At 38.3% G+C, this 27,480-nt stretch overlaps 2 protein-coding genes across 14 annotated transcripts in view; one reads left to right on the plus strand and one right to left on the minus strand.

Annotated features, from left to right (window-relative positions):
- SLTM (SAFB like transcription modulator) lies at positions 1 to 25,684 on the minus strand. 7 transcript variants are annotated; one of them, XM_027467112.3, is made up of 21 exons: positions 25,360 to 25,684; positions 24,886 to 24,973; positions 16,188 to 16,252; positions 15,682 to 15,867; positions 15,210 to 15,257; positions 14,262 to 14,289; positions 12,435 to 12,903; positions 11,822 to 11,871; positions 9,657 to 9,775; positions 8,022 to 8,171; positions 7,825 to 7,934; positions 7,658 to 7,737; positions 7,175 to 7,266; positions 6,787 to 6,950; positions 5,547 to 5,721; positions 4,834 to 4,958; positions 3,681 to 3,851; positions 2,485 to 2,799; positions 1,882 to 2,035; positions 996 to 1,153; positions 1 to 661 (listed from the first exon to the last, which is right to left on the minus strand). In XM_027467112.3, exons 1-21 carry the CDS (start codon positions 25,567 to 25,569, stop codon positions 553 to 555), a joined length of 3,066 nt encoding a protein of 1,021 aa, XP_027322913.1. In that variant the 5' UTR covers positions 25,570 to 25,684; the 3' UTR covers positions 1 to 552. The 7 variants fall into 7 exon arrangements, with proteins under 7 accessions (XP_027322913.1, XP_027322912.1, XP_027322909.1 ...); XM_027467111.3 differs by having other exon boundaries at positions 7,577 to 7,737; positions 12,435 to 12,849; positions 25,360 to 25,681; XM_027467108.3 differs by having other exon boundaries at positions 7,577 to 7,737; positions 25,360 to 25,681.
- The window catches only part of RNF111 (ring finger protein 111), a 51,924-nt gene continuing 50,032 nt past the window's right edge, over positions 25,589 to 27,480 (plus strand). For 4 of the 7 annotated variants that reach the window (XM_027467105.3, XM_038184944.2, XM_038184943.2 and 1 more), the window contains exon 1: positions 25,590 to 25,719. In XM_027467105.3, the coding sequence (XP_027322906.3) occupies positions 25,604 to 25,719 (116 nt within the window). In that variant the 5' untranslated portion in view covers positions 25,590 to 25,603. Of the gene's footprint in view, positions 25,720 to 27,480 lie in introns of all 7 variants that reach the window. The other 3 variants (XM_038184946.2, XM_038184947.2, XM_027467106.3) reach the window with 2 other exon arrangements.

A 27,480-nucleotide genomic window follows, 5' to 3' on the forward strand; every position in this document is an offset into this window, starting at 1 on the left:
TATACAGAATATGAAGGTTTATTTCAAAAGAATACATTTGCAAGAATACACATAAATGCACTCAATGTAACAGTACCTTCTGCAAAAATAGGTTACATAATACCCGGTAATGAAAGAACGATCTTATTTCTCTACAAATTAGAAAGCAGAGAGAATAGCCTGGATAACCTTCAAAATGGAGGTTATAATTGTGTATGATGGTGTGATAAGTAGCTAACTTTAAAGCATGACACCACAGAGCTAATGTTGGTAAATCAAAACTACTAGCACACAGCTGCAAACTATTGTTTTTGTACAGGATTAACAAATATTTTGGTTCCAATTTGTTTTTATACAGCTCTAGTGCCTCAAGGAAAATGCTTATCAAAGATACACAAAAACTATCCAAAATTACAACGTAACTATTAAAATGCCTCCAAAATTGAGAGGAAAGTAATCATGTTAAATTAAAAAAATTTAACCAGGACTTCCAGACAAGATTTCCTGTTTTTAATCAAAGAAAGTTTACAAGAGATTTCAATAAGTTATCTTGAAACCAAGCAGCTGTAGATCTTAGAATCTTCGTGGAGGTCCACCTTTAAACGGCTTAAATCCTGAGCCACTTCCCCTCTGCATGGAATTCCCTGTGATCTGTACAACTCTATTAATTGGTGAAGAGTTACTGGAAACAAAAGGTTTTAAAAAAAAGAGTTATCAAAAGTATCTATACTCTGGGCATACAGGTAAAACATTTATCATATTACCTAACTGTTAAACTCAAGTCTCTTTTGAGACTTGAAGCCACCCAAGGAAAGGCTTTAACAGCACTACCACTAGCAATACAGGAACTGTGGAACCAGAGGCTGGCATGGAAAGACTGATTATATGGTATAATGTACAGCAGCAAGCTATCCACTGAAAGTAATGCTGATTGTACTGAGACTATTATACTTCCTAAACATAACAAGAGCTTTGAGGGACTGGAGGGGAGTGAGAGGAAGGAATTTTTTCTGTACCTTGTGTGTGGAGACATCATGCCACCTCCTCCACGGCCATCTCCCATTCTCCTTGTGTCATGATACCCACTTCCTTGAGAACTAGGTCCATGCCATTCTTTCCTTGGTCCAGTTTCACGACTATGGCGTTCAACAACATGTCTGTCCTCATTATAGTGCTAGCAAGAAAATGAATAATTATATAATGTATATAATATATAATTATATATGAATATATAATTATTATTATATAATGAATAAATAAGGCCTTTTTCATTATCAAACACAAAGTGAGCTTTTCTATAAAAGGTCTTCATTAACCCTATTCAAAAATCAAGTAGTTTTTAAAGACTTTAGTCTGTAAGCAGCTACGCAATCTTAGAAAAGTCTTGTTAAAATAACTCTAGATAAAATGGAACTATTTTGCAGTAATGAGTGTATGGGTATCCAGGGAGTGAAGTTCTACAAGCTCATACATTACTGCTAGTTCTGCGCTTATCTCTCAATCACTGACAAGCACGTTCCATATATATATATTATATTTTATATATATAAACACACAGAAAGAGGAAAAGAATTAAATGCTTCAGGAGCATGGAGCATTTAGTCTGCAGGCTTTAAAAACAAGTGATGCAGAATGTTTTTTCAGTGAGTAGCATGCTATAGCTTAGTGACCAACTGCACTAGAAGTACGAAGATGCTTGACATAAGTACTGTGTTTTCTGCAGATTTATTGGCTTATTAAAGAAAGCAAAACACACGCACCCTTTAAAATAAAATAACTTGAAATTAGTCAGAACACTTGTTATGATTTATGTGATGCTATGTAGAATCATAGAATATGGTCTGCTTATTTTTCCAGTATTATTTTGTATTCTCCAACCACAAACAGAAAAACGTGACTTACTTGTCCTCCACCTCCTCTTTCTCCCATCACGCCTCGTTCTCCTTCCCTGCCTCCATACCCAGAAGCACTGCTACGGCTACCAGGAGGTGCACCTCTCACATGTCCAGACACTTCTCTTCCTGATCGGTCTGGCCTCTCACCTCTGTAAAAGTTGCTTTCATCAAAATTCTGGTTTCAGTATAGTAGAATTGGTACCAAATCATATTACATATAGAATTACATATAGACTTGTGGTTTTTAGTTTCCTAGCAATATGCAGTTAGCTTCTTAGAAACATTCTTTTAAATCGATATAGCTCTTTAAATAATTAAAGCTTGCTTCTATTAGTTCACATCAGCAGTCTTACATAGATAGCCTCCTTACTATATGTTGTCATGCATAATTAGGTATAAATTCCTGGGAGTCAGCAAGTTTATACACGAGGTTTAGCATACTTGACAGCTGACACACAGGTTTTTCCTAATCTTTCTGGAAGGTGACTTTGCCACTCTTTAGGGTGGGATCTGTTCTCTTTACACACCAGTTCCTGAGGAATTATTACTATGGATAGATTCTACAAGAATCAGTACTATCACTAATTTCTTGGTTAGCCAGCAAGCTTACCTGCCATCCCGTTTATCTGTGCTTATGCTTCCCTCACTCTTCCAATTTGTTTGCCTAGGTGGATTTGAACCAGTCTCTCTTGGATGTCGACCGTGTGGTATTTCAGGTCTGTCATGAATTATCACCGTTCTTCTTTCATCTCTGTCTCCTCGCACTTCCCGTCTGTCTGTATCTCGAAGTTCACTTCTTGGTTGTGGTGGTTCATTTCTTCTAGAGTCACTGAAGTTCTTAGGATATCTCTCAAACCCTGGCTCTTCTCTTCGGGCTGTTGGGCGAGTCTTTTTTGCTTCACCTTGATTTACAAAACGTTCTCGCCTAAGTTGTTAAAGTAGGAAAAAGTAATTTGATTGTTTCCCATTACTTGCATTTCTCCATACATCTAAGTACAAAGGTTAGAAAATATTCATAAGTATTGACAGTATTTTTGAATGTGAATCTGTGGTATATATCTCAAGGCCCTTCCCACACCAAATTATATTTATTTTTACAGTTGTCATTTTGAGCTTGAGCCTAACCATTTTTAAATGGATTTATCTGCTCATAGTTTCGGCAAGAGTAATATTTCAACAAATGCAGGACCTCCCGTTTACCTTCCTAGTGTGAAGCATAGGGAATGCTAGATTTCTGTTTCTTAAGTCAGCTAGCAAATATGTTTCACGTTCACTGCAGCATAACAGTTGAAGTACAGAAGTCACAGTTATGTGGCCTTATATTAACTGGTTATTGGAAATATTTAATGGAAACATTTAATGGAAACATTAAGTTGTTTCTGAAGTCAGCATCTACTGCAGAGTTGCACAGACTCTAACCAGTGTGACTCATGCAAGTCGTCTTCTCATTAGGTCAGTTGTTTTTAGCCTTATTTATTATGATGAATTTACCAAGCACAACAGATCTAATCTATTGGAACCCACTTAAAACTAGATGCTGAAGGAGGAGTAATTGTGGAATTTCTTTTGAAGTGTCATGAAAAAAAGCCCATCAGTCAGCTAATTTGATGTCGCCAGAGAAAAGCAGATATTTTATGCTATACAGGGCAAGTCCCAAGATATTTTCAGGACACTACTGCAATTCTATTGCAATTCTATGTATTTATTGCATAAAGCTTTTAGCATGACTTCAAATTTTGAAGTAGTTAGAGGTGAACTCCAAAGAGATGTTGGCAGGTAAATACCTGCCCTATTACTTAAACTTACCTATCAAAAGAAGATGATGGAACAGAAGAACCTTCTGGATATCGTCCCCGTTCTCTGTGATCAAAATCATTAAACCTGTTCTGCTGGCGACTGTAGTCTGAACCATGACTAAAACGTGCATCTGTATCAAGAGCCATCTTCTTATTTTCATTCCAGTAAGGATCATCTCTCCTTTAAGAGAAGCAAATGAATCCTTATCAGTTACATATATCCAAATCATGGCCTAACAGAAAACCATTCAAGTTACCAGTTACTTGTCTGCTCTAAAGACAAGTATTTAACCCATGAAAAGCCTCTAACAGTCAGTCACTTTAAACAGTGAACAAAATCATTTAGGAACCACCTCCCCCCACTCTGGTCTGCAAATTAAAAGAGCTGGTATCAATAAACAGTAATAAAAATCTATGCCACAGTATACTGTCTTGAGGAAACAAAACATTTTATGCCCCATCCATGCAAACTGAATCCATGCAAGATTTTGCCTTCAAAGCAGCCTTCTAGAGAAGCAAAAAGTTCAGAATGGTATTCTCAAGAAAGAACAGTATGGGAAGTGTCACAACCTTGTTAATTAGAAACACTCAGGTACAGTCTTTATGACAAGAATGCAAGATACTGAAATGTATACAAATGAAGCTGTCTTTACTCCCCTAATGAGAAAATATTAGTGTTCTGCTATTGTCTCTACCATGAGAACTTACACTTACATTCCACTGTACCTCTGTTATGTAAATTTTATGGCTAAGGCCTCAGCCATGTGACTCAAACATCAACTGACAGATGTCATCAGCTTCAGTAAAAATTAAAAGCCATCACATTGACTCTCTGAACCATTAATTTACCAGAGATGTGAATTCTTTATGAAGTGGAAGCTAGACATTTCAACCATTTAAAGAGAAATGAACAGCTTTTCTCAGCAAGTGCACACAATTACATTATGCTCTTTTGGTACAAGAATTTATTCACAGGCTGCTTCTTGTATTTCAAAACCCTCTGTTTCATACTTGGCATAGCCTAATGTAAAAATCATACTAGAAATTCAGTTCTTCTAGGAAGATTCATTTCAGGCACAAACACCTTTTCAGGTCTGCCATGAAGGCTGTAGCTGTTTGTTTTTACTAAGGGCTCTAAAACAATGGTTTGAGAATTAGATTACCTGTGATCTACATCACGTGGACGTTTCAAAGAATTCCTCTTTTCCTGTTCATAACGAAGTTGTTGCTGTTGTCGACGAAGTTCTTCCCTTTCACGAGCAATACGCTCTGCTTCTTTCCGACGTTCCTACCATAAAAGGGTGAAAAAACACAAACAACCTCTTACTAGAGAAACCTGTAAAACTGATAGCAAGCATACAGACCTAATACTTGATAGTTTTCTGCTAGAGACTGTCTGATATATATATCATCCTTGGAGAGCATTCCACATTAAAACTTCTTTAAGAGGAAGTGTTCTTCCTCTTTATATCTGGAAAAGCTATTGGCTATTAAGTATAAATATCTCCAGGTGCTTCCTTATGTTGCTAATGTGCTCACTGCCCAGAAATGCATTTCATTAAGTTCGCTCTGCCACTGTTCTCTAGAAAAAAAACAGTAAAGTTACTAAGACTAGCAATGATCTCGTGAATTTCAGTATCAGTGTTTGTGACAGACATATACAGCTACTATAATCAGTAGCAAGAACTTGCCATCAATTTACAAGCTAAACAAGATAAAAGACTACTTTTGTTGTTTTACATTGTGAATTATTTGTTTTTACATTGGTTCTTTTAAGGCCTGGGTGGAAGGGTGAAGAGAGAAATTCATAGCAAGTGCAAACTGGGTTAGTCCATTATGACAGGCATATTTGTATTTTTTGACTGGAATGCAGTACCTGTTCAATACGAACACGCTCTCTTTCCAAACGCTCACGTTCCATCCTTTCCCTCTCTAGTTTTTGCCTTTCAATTTCTAATCGTTCTCTTTCCCTCTGCAAGCATTCTTCTCGTTCATGCATTATTCGTATACGTTCTCTCTCACGACGCTCCCTCTCCGCAATTTCTCTTCTCCTGAAAAAGAAAAAGCAAAGGAGGTAGCAGAAACTCATCTGGAAATAATTCTCATCCAAAACTAACATCACCTCGGGCAGACATAGACAAACTATTTGAGAGGAGACTATTAAGAGAAGCCCTGGTATTAAGAAGTCTACACTCCTTCTAGCCCCAAGTAGCCAAACTGTCCTTAGCATATTCTGCAGAGCCATTTAAGCAGACAACTGATACTAGAAAAGTTTATGTCAAGAATCATCATTCTGATTTTATTTTTTGTGCTGGATTCATACTGCTGTGTTTATTATCTGTTGTTATTATTATTATACTATGTTTATTATCCACCAGATAACAACAGCGTAGTAAAGAATATGATCTGGATCTTTAAAATACTTTGTTTTAGCTCTTGCCTGCTTCAAGCTAACAAAAGTTTACTTACTGCTTTCTGTACAAAAATAAAGACAAAATAACATTGTCAATATTCATTCATAATTCTGACTTACACAGGTTAGGTATACATGTGAACAACTTGATTTCGCTTTCTTCTTCCCACTTCCTGTAAAACAGCTTACAAGAAGCAGGAAAGGCATTTTCTCCTATAAAATTTATGCCTGCTGGGAATTCCTTTGTTTAGGGAAATCCAGTCAACAACAAGTCACTTTATCCTTTGCAAGATTTTGGCCAAATAAAGTGAGACAAATAGAAGAGACCAACTGTTTAGTCCTTTTACGTAGAAACAAGATGGTATTGTGCTTGATTTGTCATTTAGGCGTACAATAGTTCTCTAAAAATCATTATTTTTGGCCACATCTCCTATTCAACTTCTCATATTTTCAAAAAGCAAACTAGCATGCAGTAACACCCCCTCTAACAAACACTAAGCTATGCGTGTACACACATGTGACTATTAAAAGATTAAGCAAATTTTGGAGTCAGTTAATTTGTATGAAGATATTGTTAGGTAGAGTCCCAGACTTTAACATCTGAGTAAAAGGCTTGACAGAACACATTCTAATTAAATTTCTAAAAATAGTATCTGATCAATTAATGTGTAAAAAAGCCTTTAGCAAAAAGTTGAATTACTACCTTCGGAGTTCAACAGCTCGTCGTATTCTTTCCAATCGAACCATGTGTTCTCGCAATCTCTGTTCCTTCATCTTTTCAAAAGGCAAGATATCCTTTCTACCCCTGTATTCCCTGAATTTCACTTTATCTTGAATAATACGCTCTTTGTTCCTCAATATCTGTGGCTATAGATAGAGATTACAATGGTTATTTCAGAAGTCTCATTCCTTAGGGAGATTTCTGGATGCTATGTTCAAATATCATTAACTACTTATCTATCCCAAAGCATAGAGAGCTTCTATCTCTGCTTAGCAGTTTGCGATAGTTTATTGACCCATCACAGTAAAGACATCAACAGTATAGTAGCATCAATTCAAATAAGGATTCTATCAAATCTATAGATACTTACTTTTTCAAATCTTCCCCGTCTAACTGTCCTAGTGTGGCCTTGGTCTCCTTTTGTTTGGTCTAGAACTACAACTTGACCTGGGCTTTTACCACCTAGTGAAGGGGGAAGAAAAAAAGGAGGAGGGGTTTAAAACAAACATCTCCATTTGCCTACTACAGATTTTCTTGGGCAAAATTTATAAATCTCTAAACCAAACTGTTACTGGTAGAAGCATACCAGCACGTCTGTACTTAAGTAGTAATATAAAATATGGAAGCTTTCACATCAGATATAGTAGATGTTACTAGAGTCTAAAAAAGCAGGCGTTTAATTGCTTTGCTTCCACATTAAGAGCAGGAACATGCCCACAGAATAAGTCAGACACACAGATTCAATAGGAAGAAACATGGCTATATTGCATACTTATTCTTTTCTTTTCTTCAGTTTTTTTAGTGGATTCTTGATTAGGGCCACTTGCTCCATTATCATTCTTCTCATCTTTACCTTCTGTTTTCTTGGCTTCTTTACTTTCTTTTTTTTCAGATTTCTCAGATTTCTTTTCTTCTTTTTTGGTTGATGGAGTTCTTGTTAGGAGAGATACAGAAGCACAATGAGGAAGATTCAACTTAAAGGATTTTTACAACTTCAAAAGACACATAAGAAGTTCTTACTTGCTGGCTTTATCACTTGATGTCGTTTTCTTATCTCCCGTGCTTCTACCTGAACTAGATTTCTCATCACTTTCCTTCTTCAGCTCCTTTTTGGAGGGATCACCTTTCACCTATATTTTGTCCAAAAGCAAAAAAGTTAGTACGGATTCTTGCATAAGATGGTCTATTCTAGGAAGTTTGCATCTTAGTAAACATACTTTCTCAACAGAAATTTGTTGTCCATGCAGCTCTGTTCGATGAAGGTGTGCAATACATCTAGCTACTTCTGTACTTGAAGACATGGTTACTATGCCATAACATTTTGCCCCTGGGCTTCGTGCATTTGTGACCACCTTTGCACCAAGTACCTGCGTAAAGAGGTGAAATTTAGGTTTTTAGACATAAGGAAGAGATGATAGACCAATAATATTTTTTACCCTAGCTTTTATATAAAATAAAAACCGACACTCTGCTAGGAGTGATTCTACAAATTTTTAAAAGCATAGTTCAGCTTTTTGAAAATTTTCAAATCATGGCAAATTAATGCTAACATCATGTTTTGACCAATAAGAGCCTCACGCACATTACCCAAACTCTTCTTTTGATAATTACCATCAAAAGTTATTCACAAAAACACCACTGATGTGTGACTCAAAAAAGTCAGCAGCTGCCAATTAATCACAGGAAGGTATAAGCATTATTATGCGGTAATTTAATAAAGCAGAAAATTCTTCAGAGGCAACTAGCAGATGTGTCAATTAAGCAGTTTCAGCAACCAGCTCTTTGACACCTGCATCTTGACAAAGCATTAAGCTTTGTGTTGCTGCTCCCTGTTAGAATTTCTTTACCTTCTGGAGCTAATCTTTTTGATCTAGTCTTGCTCTAATGCAACAATTTAATCTTTCTAGAAGCCTGCAATGGTATAGTCGTTTAGACATTAAATATTTACCAATTTATTTAAATAAGAAATGTAAGTAAATACAGGTGCTGCCAAGCATCTCTACAGCAAAAGCAGACGAAGAATTAGAAGTTTGAACAAAATATACTCTCAGGTTTCAATACCTTTGAAGGTGCTAAATAAAACCACCTCCTTAATTTATTAGGATAAATCAGATTTCCAATAATCAGTACACATACTTATTAGCCACAGTGTGAAGTTCCGAACTAGTCCCAAAGATAAAACAACATAACTGCACAAGTTCACACAGATGCTATGAATTCACACAGTTGACATTAACTCCTTTGAGCAAGGAGAAAACAACTGTTCTCAGAAGAATGCTGAGCTTATATGGATTTTTTTTTTAGTGTTCTATGCAATTCCCACGTTAAACCAAACCAAAATCCAGGAAAAGTAAGTTGGTTTAAGCAACATGTAAGAAAGCTCATAAAAATATTAAGACTCTTTGAAAGAACAGACATTAAAAGCTACTATATTTTTAACTTTTTTTTTCTATCATTCAGAAGCCCTCAGAATGCTTTTTTTTTTTTTTTTTTTAAAAAAAAAAAAGGTTTCCCAGTGCAGCAGATGCTATAAAGACTGCTTATTTTGCAATTTAGCTACTGGCACATTATCTTACACTAAGTCCTGACCAGTCATATTAGTGACATTTGTTTTCTGTCTTACCTCAAAATGAAGACAATTTTCAAAGTTAACTTATGGTTCTTCCTGTAAGCACAAACTCTTATTTTAGGTGCTGAAGGTATTGTCTTTTTTTTGTTTTTTTGATTACACTGGTTAGACATTTCAACTCACTTGTGTTTAAATGAATAAATATTTAGTTTCTGTATCTGAATAGAGGAGGGGGTGGGGGAGGAGACACACACAACACACAATATCACACCACATGGAATACCTTTCCATATTTGCCAAAGAGATTTTTCAAGTCAGCAGCTTTTGTGTTGGAAGAGAGTCCGCTAACCCACAGGTTTCTAGTTGAACTTCCACTGCTACCACTAACACTGCTTGCACTTCCTGAAACAAGTTTTGCAAAACAGCCAAAAAATTAAGGACACAAAAGGTATTATCAATATTGAACTAAACTGTTGCTGAAAAGAGAAACTTAGCCTGTTACCTTTAAGTAACTGTTTATCCGGTTACCTTTCTTGAAAAGACTTCTATGTAAAAAAAATATATGCCATAAGATTTAATTCATTCACCCATGTATTGAGACCGACAGCTTGGCTAACTCATACCCAGAAGACAAAGCTAGAAAATCATACAATTCTCTGCTTAAAACATGCTTTACACCACATTTAGATATGTAAATTTAGCTTCAACTTTTTGATTCTTATTAAGTAACTTCTATCTAAAAAGGAAAAGATTTTTTTAGCGCCCAACATTAATTCTTCATCAGTATGTCTTTACACTAGTAACGTTAAAGAGACAACTGAAAGGTAAACAGAGGAGACAGTTAATCCTCATTATAGCTTATTTTTTCTAGCACCAGAATGCGCCCAATTTCCACAACTTCAGGAAGCATCTGCCCTCCATCCAGAGCAGCTTTTTAGAAGTACTGCTGGATGTAGCCCACCAAATGTGATTTCACATATACTAGGAAAACACTGAGAAGCAGGAAAAACATTAAATCTTTACATTAATATTTAAAAAACAACCATACAAGCCAAAAGTACAAAACACCAAACGACACCAAAAACAACACCACTTACACATATTAGCCATATCTGTAGCAACACGGAACTAAGAACTCAAGAAAGTCATGTATAGGTGTTCTCAATATCTATTGTATTATTTTGCTCAGTTCCTTGTTGTTTGCTGTTAAATATTTGAACTGCTTCTGATTAAGTTAAATTATAGCTTGTTATACAGGAAAGACCAGAACTGGAGCTCCAGTTAAGCAGTTGGAAAAATCTGGTAGTATGTTATTTTTGAAAATAATTAAGTTACTTTTTAAAAACTGCCATCTTGTTAGCAGGTGGTTCTCCTTCAATGCATCAGTTAATTAAAGCAAAAGGCAACAAACCCATTATTATCTTCATCTAGGATTATCCCAATAGTTATTTTGATAATCCTAATTATCTTGATAAACTGCAATATGCTTAGAATATCCTTAAATAGCCACTATACTGGCTTTGCATATGTATTTTAAGAGAGCCTTATGATAATTACTACTATAGTTAATGTATTTGCCACCGATAACATGGAAACAGATTTGCTGTATCTTTATTTAACTTCAAGTATATAACTATCAATGAACAGACAGGCATCTACAGAAGACAGTTATGTCTGTCACACAAAATTTCCCCTCAAAAATTCATTTATCAGGTAGAGTTCTATTCATCCATTGTGAAATGCTAGAGATTGTGACGAAGATTTTTGGCAGAGAGCTAATAGGCAGAATAAGGAGACACAAAGAACACATTTGTTCAGCTCTGAGGCATCAGTATACCTGTTGACATTAACACACACTGGAGCTCCACTCTATATTTTTAGATCGTAATACCAAGTTTTATGGTAACAGAAGGAAACTCCAATGCATACAAATAGCTTCCAACTTCAACATACTAAATAGCCACAAGTGCTGTTTTGTTAGCTAGCATGCTAGCTGTTATATTGTAGTTGACAGTTCATTTTATTTAGAAGTGAGCTAGAATTAGTCTATGTAAGCAATTTTGTTGGTGTTATGTTTAAGTGTTTTTTGCATTTTTTCTGTGTATATATATACAACCATTTGTGTTGAGTAGGCATATTTGAAAATTATACCAAATTCTCACAAAACAAACACCTGGGAGATGTTAAGTAGAATTTGCTTACAGTAATGTTTTGAAATAGAAGAATATATTTTCCATAGAGTCCTTAGAATAAATATTTTATAAGGAGTCCAATGTAAGGGGAAATACACACAAACACACACAGAGCTAATGACTACTGCACCTCCAGCATAATTTACTACAGATAAATGAGTTCAATTAAATAAGCCATTTTAGTGCATGGCAAGAAAGTTCTCAAAGAGGAAGGCATTTACTCCAAGGCAATACTACCCTAGCTTGCAATAGTTACCTTTATCATCCTTTGATGTTGTCTTGCTTTCTTTAGATTCCTTAGTGGAGCTAGAGAAGCAAATTAAAAATCAGAAGAAAATTGAAAACACAGTATAAAATGCAATACTTACAAATTCTACTAATACTAATAGACAAGTTAACATTTCAAAAAATAAAAATAAAAAGGGCTAGGCTGTATATTTGAACAAAGGATTCCCTTATGGATTCTTGCACTGATTTTCCCCAGGATGCCTGAAGATCTAGATTTTCTGACAACTCTATTCAGTGGATATATGGCAATCTTCTCCAGATTTCAGGACGGGGACTTGACTTCATTTTGTGTTCTTAGAACTGATAGCTGTTCATTACCATCATCACAAGGACATTTAAAAAACTCGTCAATTTGAAAAAAATAAATAAATGCTGACAATTCGACAATGCAATCACAGTAGGACATAGTGTCTATACGAAGATCTTGAATTTTAAAAAGTAACTTATGGCGGTCAAAAAAATCTATAGGCAGGAGCATAGGATACTAATTATAAGATTCTTGCTGCTACCCCCTTAATGTAGAGTGATCTTATTGAATGCTGGTACTCAGTATCGTAAAGAACTGACATAGAAAAACAAACCTCTTTGCTTGACCAGAGGCCCCAGTAGACGAGGGACCTTTCTTCAAAGTATCCTTTTCTTTGTCTCCAGATTCTGCTTTCTTTGAACTTTCTCTGGCTTCCTTCTTGACAGGATCACCCTTCACGCAGTCTTCCTTCTTACCATCTTTATGGTTCTCAGTCGTCTCATAGTCCTTGCTTTCCTTCTCCAGGCTCTGTGAAATGGTATCCTGCCCGTCCTTTGGCTTACTTGCTTCAGAATCTGTAATTTTCACATTTTTACCTGTTTCTAGGAGGTCATCACCATCAAAATCCAGAGTGATGGCATCTTCAGCCTGGATTGTAACCGATATGTTATCATCCTCAGCTTCTTTCACAGAGGTGTTAGCTTCCATCTCTTCGTGAGCCGTGTGATCAGCCTCAGCTAGGCTTTCTTCTGAAGGAAGAGGTTTAGATACTTCTTGTGTACCATCACCAGAACCTGCTTTATCTAAGAGGATTTAACAGGAATAAATATGGCAAAACAAGAAGTTTAAACAATTTCATATTCATAAGCTAGAATAGGACCTAGAAAATACAAAGCCAGTTATTAGCACTGATGGAAGGTTAGGAAAAAACACAAGGTGTATTAACACAAATATAAATCCTTTACCCAGGATCACTTATTCTTCATGGCAAAACACATTTTCTAGAGACAAATACCAAAACATTAGGAGTCAGAATATGGTTCCATCCTGGAGATACCCGTTCTTCATAAGAAGTATCCATTTTCCAGTTTAGGATTTAGCATGTCGTAAGAAAATAGTTGCTTTGGATGCTCACAGTTTGGATTAATCCATCTTTGAATCTTCCTGGTTGTACGACTTCCAGACTTCCCAAATCCAAAAGAGTTACAGTCTTGGAGAATTTCAGTCAGTCTTCCATACTGGTTTTCTTAGGCTTTTCCTTTCCAAGAGTGGTTTGGCAGTCAAGTTAGCCGTACGAGGTTGCTGCAGAAAACGGAGGATCGTCCTTTAATCCAGAGTTCGTAGACGAATGGTTCTCAGTCTTCATCCACTGGACGGATTTTCCATCTCAGTCCCACACTGGCATCTCCAACAATTCTTGGGTTTGCACTGAAGAGATACTTCAGTTGTAGGTCCCTCGTAAACAAGGAGTCTGTAGTTTTATTCTGTAACTTCAGTGTTTATTCCATCTTGCGTAAAGTGATGGTGTTCCATGTCCTTTCTAGTCCACAATATGTAGAATCCTTAAGACTTCTGTCCAGAAAGTCTGTTTGCCCAAGTGCGTCATATTCCTTCTATAGTTTCACTAATGAGCACAGCTTAAAAAAAAGTAGCCACTCCACAGATTTCCAAATACTTGTTTTACCATTCTATATACAACCGGTATTTCCAAGTGACAGTTAACTCAAGCATATGACGGTCCATACATATGTTGGGTGCTCAAGTTCAGCGTAAGAGCGTATCATTTCCACTCAAGTAAACATCAGTTACTGCAGTGCAAGTTGGAAGCATTTGCATCAAGACTTACCGTATATTAAAATCAGAGTCCTTGAATACTATGTTTTTTTGATTCAGTTAAGATTCATAGTATTACAACTATTTTATACATCCACCACAGTAACTGATAAGTACTGTAATCGGCTCTTAAAAGTAAAGTAACTCTTAAGAGCGAAATAAACCCAATGACTGCAATAATTCCAGGTGCTGAACTTAATAAGGAGACAACTGATACTTAGTACTTGAGAGAAGACTACAATTAGCAAAGAGACTGAAAGTTACAAGAGAAAATTGCTTGGTCTATCAGGCTAAAGACCTCTTAAACTCTATTAAACTTCAAACATACCTTTCTCATTTTCTTCATCTTCACCATCCTGCAAGAAAAGGAAGTCAAGACTAAATGTCCTCTATTTTAGAACTTAAAGTAGAACAGTTCATATTTTCCATAGAACTTCTATCATACAAAGGTAAATTAACGAATCATAAAAACATTTCCAAAGAAAAGATAATTAAACCAACCTTTTCAAATCACTGAAAGTTTAGTATAAACTTCACTGGTATTTATCTATACTACTTGCAATATGTAGCTGTTTTCTCCCTCTGGACACCACCTTCCCTTAACAAGATGTTTCCAAACTGTCCCTTATCCTGCTAAAACCTCCCGAACAGATGTTACACTGAGTACTACTTACAACAAAATGCAAGCAATCCATCATCAGCTTTGAAAAAAGAAACTACCTGGTTTCAGAAAAGTCTGAAACTAGATAGACTTCCTTCATTAACTGTTTCTAAATGAAAGAGCAATTTTAACATGTATTTATTTATCATTAACACCTCTAATCTATCCCTTTTCAGATGTCAGTTCTATGCAACTCAGAATGAATTTCTGATCTTAAAGATGTTACGGATGTTAGTTTAACAAAAATATTCTCCAAAGGCAAAGTTAGAAAGTTAAAACAGAAGTAGTAGAAGTACATGTATATCTAGAAGGCTGTATATACTCTGTTGTATACTTTGTTAAAAATACTTCAAAGGGCCATGACAAATGTTAAGAGTTTAAAAAAAATACCTTGCTAAGTCTATGCACCAAACATTCCCAAATTATAGACAGGAGTTTGCATTCATACACTTTTTTCTTATTTAATTAAAAAAAAGTGTTCTATAATGTAATACAATAAAGGTAAACAGCATCTGACCCTCTAAGATGCAAACTGGAACAGAAAGCAAGTGTAAAATGATCTTTTCCAAATTAACTGATATGAAAATCAGTTTATACAAATGATTTGGAACTTACATGGACACTTGCGAAAGTGTAATCTTCTATGTCTTGACCTTCATTTTCCTATGAAAACATAAAAAGGACTTGCTAAGCAAGCTATTTGTAACATACTTTAAATCCATTCAGAGTCAAGAAATTCAATTAATTCAGAAAACATTTTACACTCAAAGTGAACATCAATGAGTGCTTTTCCTAACTTGCATCTTAGAGTTCAGTGTTCAGATTATGTACGTCATTACTAGTAAAAAGGGAAAAGAACCTCTTGGGAACCCAGTCGTGGACTGTGGTACAGTTTTATCAACTAATACCACATTTATGTCAGGACTATTCGGATACAGGCCAAGAAAAACAGAAAAAAAAAAGTAGCTCATCTTTTGGAGATAAGCAAGCAAGACAAAGCAGAAAAACTAGTTCTTAACTTCCCATTAGCACAGATAAGAAAATATGCATTTTGCTGATAAAGAAGCACATTAAAATACAAGAGTACCTGACTTTCAGAATCCTTTTCTACATCTTCTGTTGTCTCTGCTGGCTCCAAGTTGTGGTATCTTTTCTTTTCTGCTGATGGGAGTTCTTTAGAATTCAAGTTCTCATCTTCAACAGATTCTTTAAAGTCCTTTAATTCATCATTTCCATCTTGATCACTTGCATCTTGAGTCTCCAATTCACTTTCCTTTTGATGTGAACAACAAATGTTTGGCATGATTATCAGCTATATTCTGAAAAAAAATCACTGCCAAAATTGCTGTTTTTGCAAAATACTGTATCGCAGCCATAATAAGAATTAAGTATACTTCAAAAAAATCCCACACCTTCACACAATGCAGCATGACAGCTCTTAACACAGTAAAAAAACAATGATTCAGATTTCCATGTAAATTAGCCCAGAGAAAACAGAGTTTTTAGTTTGTTTGTTTTTGAAATAAAGCAAAACACTGAACTTAAATAGCAACTGGAATATTTTTTTTTTTTTTAAATACATATTTTTATTACCTTGACAAAGGAATCCTCTTCAACTGAAGCATCACCAGTTGATTCATCAGCTTCCTGCTTTTTACCTGAAATGACAGGATATGCTAACGATGAAGGCTGCTAAGCAGAGCAGGCTTTCTTCCAATACTGATTATGTGCTGGGCTACAGTTTATTATTCTCTACATCCTCTAGAATATCTGAACTGGTCACTATTATATAACCCTCCCAAAGTCTAGTGTTTTTGAGGCGGGGAGAAAAAAGTCACACGAGCTAATATGAACAATCAATGCTGTTTCATAAACAAGCAGTCACATCCTAGTTAGTGATTTTGATATCAACTCTTCTACTTTCAGAGATGATGAAATTGAGAGAACGTTAGTGTGTATTTCTAGAATTACTGGAACTAAACTATACTTTATAACTAACATTTTGGAAAGGCCACTCTTTATAGGATAATTAGCAGCACAAAACAATTTAGGTTAGAAGGGACCTCAGAAGGTCTGCTGAACCTCTGGCTCCAAAGAATGCAAACTTCCAAATTATGATCAGATTGCTCAGGGTTTTATCTAGCTATGTTTTTGAGTATCTACAAGCATGTGAAGTCCACAGCTTCTACAAGCCTCCATTTTCAGTGCTTTTCATCACTAGAGGGAACTAGCAGCAGAACTGAGTCAGGTCAAGCACTGGCTTTTCTACATATTCTTTAGTGTACAGAGGGCATGTTCCATCAAAGAATTCTGTTCTTCCAGTACACACATGCTTTTTTCCTAATTAATATGGCTAAGTGGAGATGACAACTATACAGAGTTCCCTTTGGAACCCATTGTATTTCCTTAACCCTCTGCAAAAAGGAGGCCAGAGGACTAGATATAATATGTCCAAACAAGCTCTTTTTAGAGCATTCTGTTTCATTTTATCAAAGATCAGCCTACGTGACAATTTTCAGTAGCTCAAGGTGAAAAAGCAGTTCAGCTGGGAAGGAGCTTTACTATCTTCTGTTGAAACTCAGTATCAATTCAAGACATAAATGAGATGGCAATCAGGATCAGCACTTAACGCGTTAGTTTTTGACCTCATCTCTCTGCTCATCACTTCATCTTCAAACAAATGCTAAATTATCAGTTTTATACTCTGAAGGAATAGAAAAGGAAAACCCAAGCCGAAGTCTGATGTAGTATGCACATTTCTGTGACTTGGAATAGTCTTTTTTTTTTGTCAACAATTAATTTTTCTTAGTCTTTCGCACACAGCTCAAATTACATTTCAAAGTTAGAAACTGCAATACTACAGGATGAAAAAAGATGTTTTCTTTCTACTTAGACTCCAATTGTTTTTCCTTTTTTCCACTGAAAGGCAACACTGACAGCACTCCTGTATACACCATTTTGCATTACAAGGTCAGAAATGCACTAGTCTCCAGGAAAAGATACACTGCAGAAGTCTTTGACTGCAAAACATGAAAAAGTTCAGATCTAAATGCATGGGAGAATCAACAACACATTCCCATTTTATATGTGGAATGCAATAGGTTTGTGAGATTTTGGAGTAAAAAACCAGCAGCAGATGTATACTTTGGGAAGCTTGGCTTCCCTCAAAAAGAGTTGTGGACTTATACCAGAAAGGACAGTTTTTGATATGCTTCACACCCGATGTTTGAAAGACAGACTAACCCAAACTTTGTATTAATATTTCAGCATTCTGCCACAGAATCCATAACCACAGGTATCTTAATGTAAGAAAGCAGTGAAACAGCATGGATTTTCTGTTTCAACCCTCTCATTTCAGTTCCTCGGTTTATTAAACTTCAAAGTCCAAGTTCTTCCCACATCTCATATCCAGAAAGGCATACACAGATAGGAAAATACACACAGCAGATACTGGACATTTAGCAGCTAGCTAGCATGTGCTATTTTGAAAACTACTTCAATTCACTTGTTTTGTCGGGGGAAATTTGGCAGATGAACTTCAGAGGGAATAGAAAAAACAATTGACACAGCTGCCTCAAGTAAGTCTATCCCTCTGCAATGACAGCTAGAGACCTGCATTTCAGTGACATGTCCCCATCAAAGGGAAGTTACACCTCTGCATAAAGAAGCCCTCTGTACCTTTTACCTTCTGCTAGAGTAAACGAGACAGGCATATGTATTTTAATTGGTCTGCCTTTGCAATAAAAGCCCGGTTTGCCCTGAGTATCAGAGGCATTAAAAGACATACGGAAACCTGAATAATGACCTTTGCTTTGCAGCCTCTAGCCAGAAAGTGGTAGGAAGCTTACTTTCCCTGCTAGTTCTGTGTTTCAGGTTACTTTGACCTGGTTAGCACCACAGTACTTCAAAGGTCTGATACAAATAGTTTTCAGATGCTAGTATAGGTTTGTTAGTGACAGTAACTTGCTAAACCAAAAAACAAAACAAAACAAAAAAAAAAAACAACAAAACAAAACACCAAACCACCCCTGCCTCAATGGAAGTTCAAGACTTCTCTACACCGATACTCATTCACAATGGACTCTCATTTTCACATAACTACTGTGAGATTACAACAAACATTTTCCAGAAACTGATAGTATTTGTGAACATACTCGAGAACAGACTCACTTCGAGGAAGGTAACTTGGATTACAAGGTATGTAAACAACTACGGTCAGAATAGCTGGGTCTTCTGCAGGCAACAGGTGCAGTGGGTCTCAAGTCACACAAGCTGCTAACACAACAAGATTTCTCACGTGTACAGGTTATCCATGCAGCGGCTATTGGAAGTGTCAGTGTTGCAAACAGTACTCCCCACAAAGCTGGGTGCCTGAGCTAACACCACAAACACTAATTTACCTTGATGTGTTGGTACTCTCATAAGCTGCGCTCAGTCACTTCTCTGGCTACAGCAATTGCTACGCACCATGAAATTGCAAGAGCATTTACACAGAGAATGGGTAAACTCCTTAGAGGTAAGTAGAAGATCTGAAACATTTTTAAACCTGCGTAATATTAAACCAACACTTTACTTTCTCATTGACAAGTCTTGCAGTAGCTTAAGTTCATCATATCCATTCACTGTCCTCTACCCAGGGAGTTGAGACTCCCCAGCAGTATCCAGAATTATCTAACAGCTTATTCCAGACAATTCAAACTAGAAACCTGCATCTCATGCAGAAGTAGAGCGACACTCATCACCAAGTTTTGGAAGGATTAGTGACTGCATCTCCTCCGGTATTCCTGGTGAACCCGCAACAAGGTTCTCTCATACCTGATGCTAAAGAATCATTAAAAACATGGGACAGGAAGTAAAGAGGAAGATGGGGAAAGACAACCCTTACAATGGGTTGTGTTCTTACAATGGGTTGCCTCTAACTCTTTATAACGTTAGAGGCCCACAGCTGCTGCAACTGGAATAGGACCACTTGCTATAACATTACCAGAAGTCACCCTGTTGCATTACTGTATTCTTAAATGGTATCATAGGGTACCAAGAACAGTTAATTTTTTTATAGCTTCTGCACAACACCGCTGTTACTCATTTATTTTTTAAGAAAGGATGCACTTTGCAAAACCAGATATTCTCTAGATAATCACCAAGTTGCTCATAACATTTGCCATAATTTTTTATCATATGATTAAACATTCATAATGCTTCCTAGTGCAGCTCATTAGAGATATCACTCACTTGCACCTTAATGAAGTTACTTAGGAAGTATTTAGCAATATTAGTTTTTCCTAACAAGTTTTCTGAGAGCAGATAAAAAGCTGTAAGTAAGACTTGTATACTATTTATATCTCACTTCAGTAAGGCTGATGTATCCCAACTCAAGTGATGGAAACAGCTTTCTAACACTGAAGCCACCTATGCAAAGCGTTTCTAAGAGTAAGGCTGTGTGCTGTTTTTTTTCAGGTGTTAATTACAATATCTTCAATTTCTAATCATCAGATCAAAACTGAGATCAGGTATTTTAGCTTAAGAATTTCATTCCCCAAAGAAAGATTATTTTCTATATATCACCTACTGAATAATAGGCAAGAATTCTACCTGCAAAGGGAAGTTCTCTTTGCAAATAATTTAAGTACGTCTTTCCTCAAAAGAGGAGAACAGAACTGCATTTATTATTTCTTTATGATGTACTGTATCTTGAGTAAAATATTTAGGAGAAAGGAGGGTCTCAACCGTTGGTTTAATATTGACAGAAATACTTCAAAGTTTGCAGAAATACTTAGAGTGATTGAATGCACCACCGCTCGGATGCCTAGAAAAAAAATAAATTGACTCACAAAGTAGGTTTGTTAAGACAGACATGACTTGCAACACTAACAGGCTTAATTAGCTGACACTGCAGCAGTGCTGTGTGCAAGGGCAAGCCCCCCACAAGAGCATTTGGAGAGGTCACTTTTCCGTCTGTACTACTTTATTCAGCAACTGTGAAACAGATCAACAGAACCGACCAGCAAGGTCAAACAAGCTACTTGCTTGCCTCAATAAATACATAAAAAAAAACAATAATAAAAACAGGTCAGCAAAGCTCAGGAGGACAACTAATTTGGATAAAGTATTCTAAAAATATTTATTTAGGAAAAAAATCACGTTATTCAAGATTAGAATTAAGCCATTGGTACTAGCACCCAGCAGATTAAATCACGTATGTAACACACACTTAAAATGCAGTTTGCAGTCCCTGTCCTTTCCAATGCTGGTTCACTGGGCCAGAGAATTCTGATCTACTGCTGGACACACTTCACCACACACTGCAGTGTTTCAGAAGTCAAACCACGAAAGTACAGTGACAGACATTAACACCTTTAACATGGGAAGGAATACTGGACAGTTTGATAAAACAATTTTAATATTTCTGAGGGACAGATGACATCACAACAGATCATTTTCCTCACTCCAGTTGCCTTTTAAAGGCCAACAGCTTTACTTGGTTGTTTTAGTCACTTAACAGGTTTAACAAAGAAATCAAAATTTTGCAGGCAATAGTCTAAGCTAGACACTGTCAGGTGTCAGTGACAATACTGACTCTCAGATGAAACAAATTGGAAATAGATGTAAACCAGGAGGAGACTAAAGCTGCAGAATAATAGGTGACTAAGTGGCCTTAGAAACCTGAAAAGCATCAGAAAACATCTTTGCCCACATTAATACTCTGAAGTTAAAATTGCTTAGTCCAAAATCTGTTCTTCACCTACACAACGCAAAACTTGGCAGAAAAGTAGTTTTCAATTGCTGCATTACGATGTTATCAATGCAATGCTACCATATTTTTGATTACAGATACTTCAAAGGAATGTTCATATCACAAACATTAAGAAGATTTAATACTAGCAGTAACCTGCTCTAAATTCTAGAATAAGCAACAGAACATTCAAGCTTGAAAAGAACACTTTAAAAAAACTGCCATGTTTTTTACAAAAATGAATTTTTCTTACAGCTGCTAAGTTCCAGGGAGTGGAGGCCCAACTGAGGCAATTAAAGTTGGCTTGATGGAACACCCGGTATTTATTCAATTTCAGGCTTTCAAACTTGAATTGTCAAAGCCAGCCAATCTCACCTATATAGCTCTTTTAATTAGTTGTTCTGTAGCTCTTCTTTACTCCAGATAGTTAAATTAGCTTCAGGTAAGAATTGTTACATTTTGACTAACTTTAAATCTAGAATTGATCAAGGATTTTGCTTGCATTACAGATTCCTTCTGCAAGTAGGAGCCTTGATGTAAAAGCTTCTAACAGCACACTTCCCTCATGAGTGGATCCACACGGCTCCCTGTGTTTTATCTACACGTTGGCAGGTCTGTAAATGCTCTGTTTTAAATAAAACTCATTCCCCCCTCCCCCCCCCTCCATACAGTATCACATGCTGCAGAACTGGTGAGGTACTGTTTGTAGAAGAAAGTCTATATTCAAGTCAGTTTAATTAAGACCTTATTCTTCTGTTCATGGTAGTTTTTATAGCTGTTTCTTCCCTGTCTCCTAAAAGGCTGGTTCAGTACCACCGTCAAAAGCTTGTCATAGTCTAGTAGAAGTCTACACTACACACTCAGCTGAGTGAGAGGGAGAACAAACAGAGTACCCTCCCCTTCCTCCCAACTCAGCCTGCATCAATATTCTGGATTAAGTTGTTCTGACACTGCTATGGAATTAGCCACCTCCCTGTTTCCACAGATCTTAAAAGATGCAGTAGAACTGGCTACATTCAGAACTAAAACTGATGGCCACCTGACACGATTGATTCTACCCCCTGCAGAAATCTGCCACTCCTTGGCCTTTTCTGAGGCTGTGTTTTCTTTGTAACTCCAACAAATATCTTGTATTCCTACCTTCCTTTGTACAGCAGTGATAGCATGAAAAACTACTGTAGAACTCGTAGTGTCATTTATTTTACTGATAGGCAGCAGTAAAATAATTAAAATAAAAACTCACTAGAGTTAGTCTGAAGCTCTTGGGAGAGGGGGGTAAAGCATTAGCAAAAGGCTAGGAACAATCTGTGAGCAAAATCAGTAAAGGGCACAACACTACGCATAGCAAAGACCATGTACAAGTACAGGAAGGATCAAGATAGTTAATTTCAAGAGAAAATCCAGTTGATAGGCATGCATCTTCTACATGCCTTCGAAAGTTCCCTAGTGACATGGCTGGGAACAGATTTTTCTAAGTGCTAGATTTCCAAGTTTAGAGGTAAACCAGTAAGGAGGGAAACTCTTGGTAACCAGTAAGATATTTCAACAACAAGGATAGGAAGAGGGAAAGATAACATCAAAATCAGCAGTTAAGACCACAAGGGACAGCTGAAAAGAAAGAAAAGAACTTCTGTGGAACACCTTTCCTTCCAGCTCAAAGGTACTTAACAGAAAGAACAGTTAGTAGTGATCCAGTAAGATCCAGAAAGATTTTCCCTAGACAAATTAATGAGTTCTTGTTCCTTACTTGGAAGATTAATGCTGCATAAACCTCTCAAAGTTTTGGCACAAAGTTTGCTCATAAGACTTTTGTAATCTAAAAAGTACTGAGAAATTCTCCAGTTCAGAGTGAGCCGGTACGAACTTCATGGAGGTCATATTTAGCTCTGAGTTGTAGCAAGGCTGTACATCTCGTACATGAGCCTTACAATTTAGTTCCATAAAAGAGGTGGCAGCACGCAGCTACTGAATGAAGCCTCGGCCCAGGCAGCAGCATCACTAGTAGGGAAGCAATCTTTGCAGAAGCAAAATAGCACGAGTACAGAAGAGGCCAGTTCAAACACATCGTGCATGTCATCAATCTAGTTTGGAAAATAGGAGGATGAAAAGCAGGAGGTAAGGGAAACATTTATTACAGCAGAACAAACAGCCATTTAGGTCTCTACATTAAAAATTGTGGAAGCATTCCCTTGTTTAGCTTCCACGTAGTTTTCTTAAGCATCAGTTACCTTTCCCAAAATAAGGAATAAAGCAATGCCACAGAAAATGAAACTGCATTGCTGGCGTATTTTCCTCACACTTTTCTAGTGTGCCAAAAGCACAGAAGAGTTACTACTCAAACTTCCTATACAGATACATTTTATTAATAATTCCCCATTCACAGCACCAGGCAAAAACGTTAATAATCATTTCCATCACAACACTCAGCCTAAGACAAATGACACTGTTATAAGGTTGATCATTTCCACAACAGGTATCTATAGCACGTGTGAACATACCTAGCATATATGTTCAATGAAGAATGCTATGCATAAAACAGGAGTTTCCTTCCCCAGTATTATTTTGCAGGTTATGGATGTCCCCAGAAAAACAGAAAATGGTATCATCATTGTCCCCCCTCTCCTTCCACCCCAAAAAATCTTTAAATAGTTATGCATAATGAAACACAGCCAACACAACCATTGCCAAATACACCAGCTTAAAATCTAAATAGTTATTTTTCACAACTTAAGAACTGAAGTCTCTTAACTGGATGTTTCATTTCCCAGAAAGCCTTCAGATCATAATCAGGAAACTCTTACTTATAAATCTTGTCTTACTTCAGCAAAAAGTATGTTAATAAATCTGCACAACACAATACTCTTCAGGCCATGACCCCTACCACAAACATCACTACTCGGGGTCCCTTCCCATGGCTAAACAACCTCTTAGTTTTCCCTCTGCCACTGCGCAGATACTCAGTCTCTACACTGATGTCCATGTCCAGCATCAGAGCTGCATGGCAGTTCCTATACCCATTTTGCCTACGTTCAGGATCTGCTCCATGCTCAGGACCCCCCTGCACACAGCATATTCCAAAAAAAATAAATCTCACAGACCATCTGTACAGTCTGAGCACACACAGCAGAAGTCTCCAGGATCAGATCCTGTCAGAAGGCTGTACAGCCACTACCTCATAACACATCACCTACCCAACCCATTTTCCATATATACCCGGTATCCCTCTGCTCTGCAAGGCCCTTTAAGCCTCAACACATTTCTCCACACATCCCACACCCGCAAGGATAAGTAGATGTGTGACACAGAGACAGACACAGCAGCGTGCAGGAGAAGGAAGTGAGCAGGTGAAACAGGTGGCGATGGGGGGAGCGGAGATGGGGGAAGGAGAAGCAGTGCCCGCAGCGGGTGAGGAGAATGAGGTGTGTTACGTGACAGAAGTAACGAGCAGTGAGGGCAGAACTGCAGCCACGCTACAGGCTACGACCATACACTCCTTAAAGGCAATATATGCAACAAAAAGCTCTTTCAAATACATAATCTATATCAACAGATTTTAACCTTTGCCTTTAGTTGGTTTCTTGGTGGGTGTGTCAGCTGAAACAGTTATTTCAATATTATCTGGATCACCTCCTTCCTCTTCAATAGCCTGAATGAGACAAAAAAGGACAGTTTTTAACTGAGTTCGATTGGAAGCTAGACAATTTGACTTCAGTAAGCATCACTGAGCCAAACCACGTATTCTCTGAAACTATCGGGTATTTTACGAACCACCCTAGGTTAAACCTCGCACTGAAAGCTGGGGGAGGCCGAGGAGGGGCCGGGGCTGACGGCCACAGCTCCAGCCGAGGCACTGACCCTCCGGAGGGGCAGCCCGGCGACAAGCAGCACGCTTCATGAGGCGAGGAGGCCTCCACGCCACACACGGGGCCGCGGCACAGCAGCAGGAGAGGCTCCGAGCCGCCAGCAGGGCGCCCCGCCACAGCGGCCCCGCCGCGGGCAGCACGGGCCGGGCCCCTCCGCGGGGCCTCTCACCTGCTTGAGGCGGGAGATGAGCACCGTCTTCACGCCGGTGACGTCCAGGTTGCGCCGCTTCAGCTCCGACTTGAGGTCGATGACGCGCAGCTCCGCCAGCTTCTTGCTCTCGGTGGGAGGCGGCGGGGGCGGCGGCGCCGCGGCCGCCGGGGCGCTGGGAGCCGCGGGAGCCCCCGCGGCGGCGGCGGGAGAGGAGGCGGCGGCGGCCATCTTAGGGCGAGGGAGCGCGGCGGCGGCACGCACAATGAGCCCCCCCCCCGCCCGGCCGGCCGCGAGTACCCGGATGGAGGCCGCGGCCGACCTGGCGGCGCGGCGCAGGCGCGGTGCGGCTCACCTGGCCCCGGGACCTCCCCGCCAGAGGTGGGCGGCGGGCGGGGAGGGGAGGGGAGGGGAGGGGGGCGCCGCTTCGGGCCCGCCCAGGAAGGCCGGGCCGGGGCTCGGGGCTCGGGGCTGGGCTCTCGGCGCGGCCGGGAGGTGCCCCGGGGCGGCGGGGGGCGCGGGGCGGCCGGGCCGGGGGCAGGTGGCGGCCCCCTGCGGGAGGGGGGGGTGTTGGTGCCACACAGCGGGGTACGGCCCTCCCGCTGTCCCACCAGAAACGCTCCCGGTAATCGCGTCAATATTCGATCTTATGAATGCGATTAAATCTGCAACTAAGGAAGAATCTGTGAGCTCGAATGCATCTGGCACCGGTTTGCCACAACGGTCTGCTTGTTCTGTCTCTTCACTCAAAACAGCCTCCTGATAAAATCAAAAAAGTGTTCATTTTATTTAATAAAACTTAACTAAACCTATTTTTTTGGTGCAAAGTAAGTCCCAAATCCAGCAAAGGCCTGTAACGCCATCCTCTTTTTTGTTCTCAAAATGCAGGTGAGGTATGTAAGAGACACTTATGTAGTTACCATTTAAAAAGACTGATGTCCAGATACGTAAAAGTCAAGCACGTAGTTAAGTCTAAATGGAAACAACTTGGCCTGATGATTGCATGAGTGTTTTAAATGTGCAGTGGTGCTGCTCGATGTGGTAAAGATTTATAAAAACAACAATCTCAAGTAAGAAATCTGCATGTGTTCTTGCTTATGCTGTCCTCTGTGATAGTATTTGCCTTGACATGAAATACATCAGGATTGTCTGTGAGGTTAACCAAGTAACTCCTTAACTTTACTTTAGGCTATAGGAACAGATTTTGTGGGTGTTTGTATAACATTTAAACAATATATAGGAAAGTCCTACAGTTATTTATTTACATACTGTTTTGAATTCAGGAATGTATCAAAATCTCAGTCAGGACTGTGAGCTCCTCAGTGGTAAGCTCCTGTACAAATACAGATAAAACTCACCGGTTAGGTTCTAATCTCTGTCTCAGGAAAGACACAAGTGTTTTATAGGGGTTGCTTGACTTACCTAAACTTCAAAATTTGTTGATGTCCTGTAGATGTCAAAGCTGTAGATTTAAAGAGCTAAAAGTGACCTCAAGATGTAACCTCAGTCATCCTGCCTTGAGGCATGATACCCTATTATGAGAACAGACTTGACCAATGTTTGTCTAACCTGTTCTTGAAGCCTTAAATACAGATGCCACTCATTCCTCTGGCTGTCTGGTGTAGCCCTTAACTATCCTTTTTCAAATGTCTGAACTAAATCGTTTTGCTGCAGTTTAGCATTCTTATTCAAAGTGAATCCAAAGGACAGCATTCCCTTTGTCTCTGCAGCATCCTTTTACACAAATGAACTGTTAGCATATTTTTGTTCAGTCTTTCAGTTTCTGAATAAAAGCTCAGATTATTTCCTTTTTAAAACAGAGCTCTGGAACACATGACTTTTCTCTGTTGCACCTCCCTAGCTCTTGTCCAGTCTTTTTACAACTTCCTCAAGTTGTCGTGGTGACGGCACTTCTGATTACTCATCTCAGTGTGCTGTATGCCTTTTTCATCCTCACAAAGTTGTTGATATATAGGGTTTGTGATCCACTCTACTTATTGGATTCTTTTCTGCAAGATTACTAGAGTACCCGTTTCTCTGCAGGCGATTGTTTCCTGCCAAGTGCAGCACTTTGCACTTGTGTTTATAGAATTTCTGCGTTCTTTCAGGTGATTTCAGACTGATGCGGATTTCTGCTCTGTG

This window comes from Anas platyrhynchos, chromosome 11 (genome assembly GCF_047663525.1).
Source record: "Anas platyrhynchos isolate ZD024472 breed Pekin duck chromosome 11, IASCAAS_PekinDuck_T2T, whole genome shotgun sequence".
Lineage (NCBI taxonomy): Eukaryota > Metazoa > Chordata > Aves > Anseriformes > Anatidae > Anas > Anas platyrhynchos.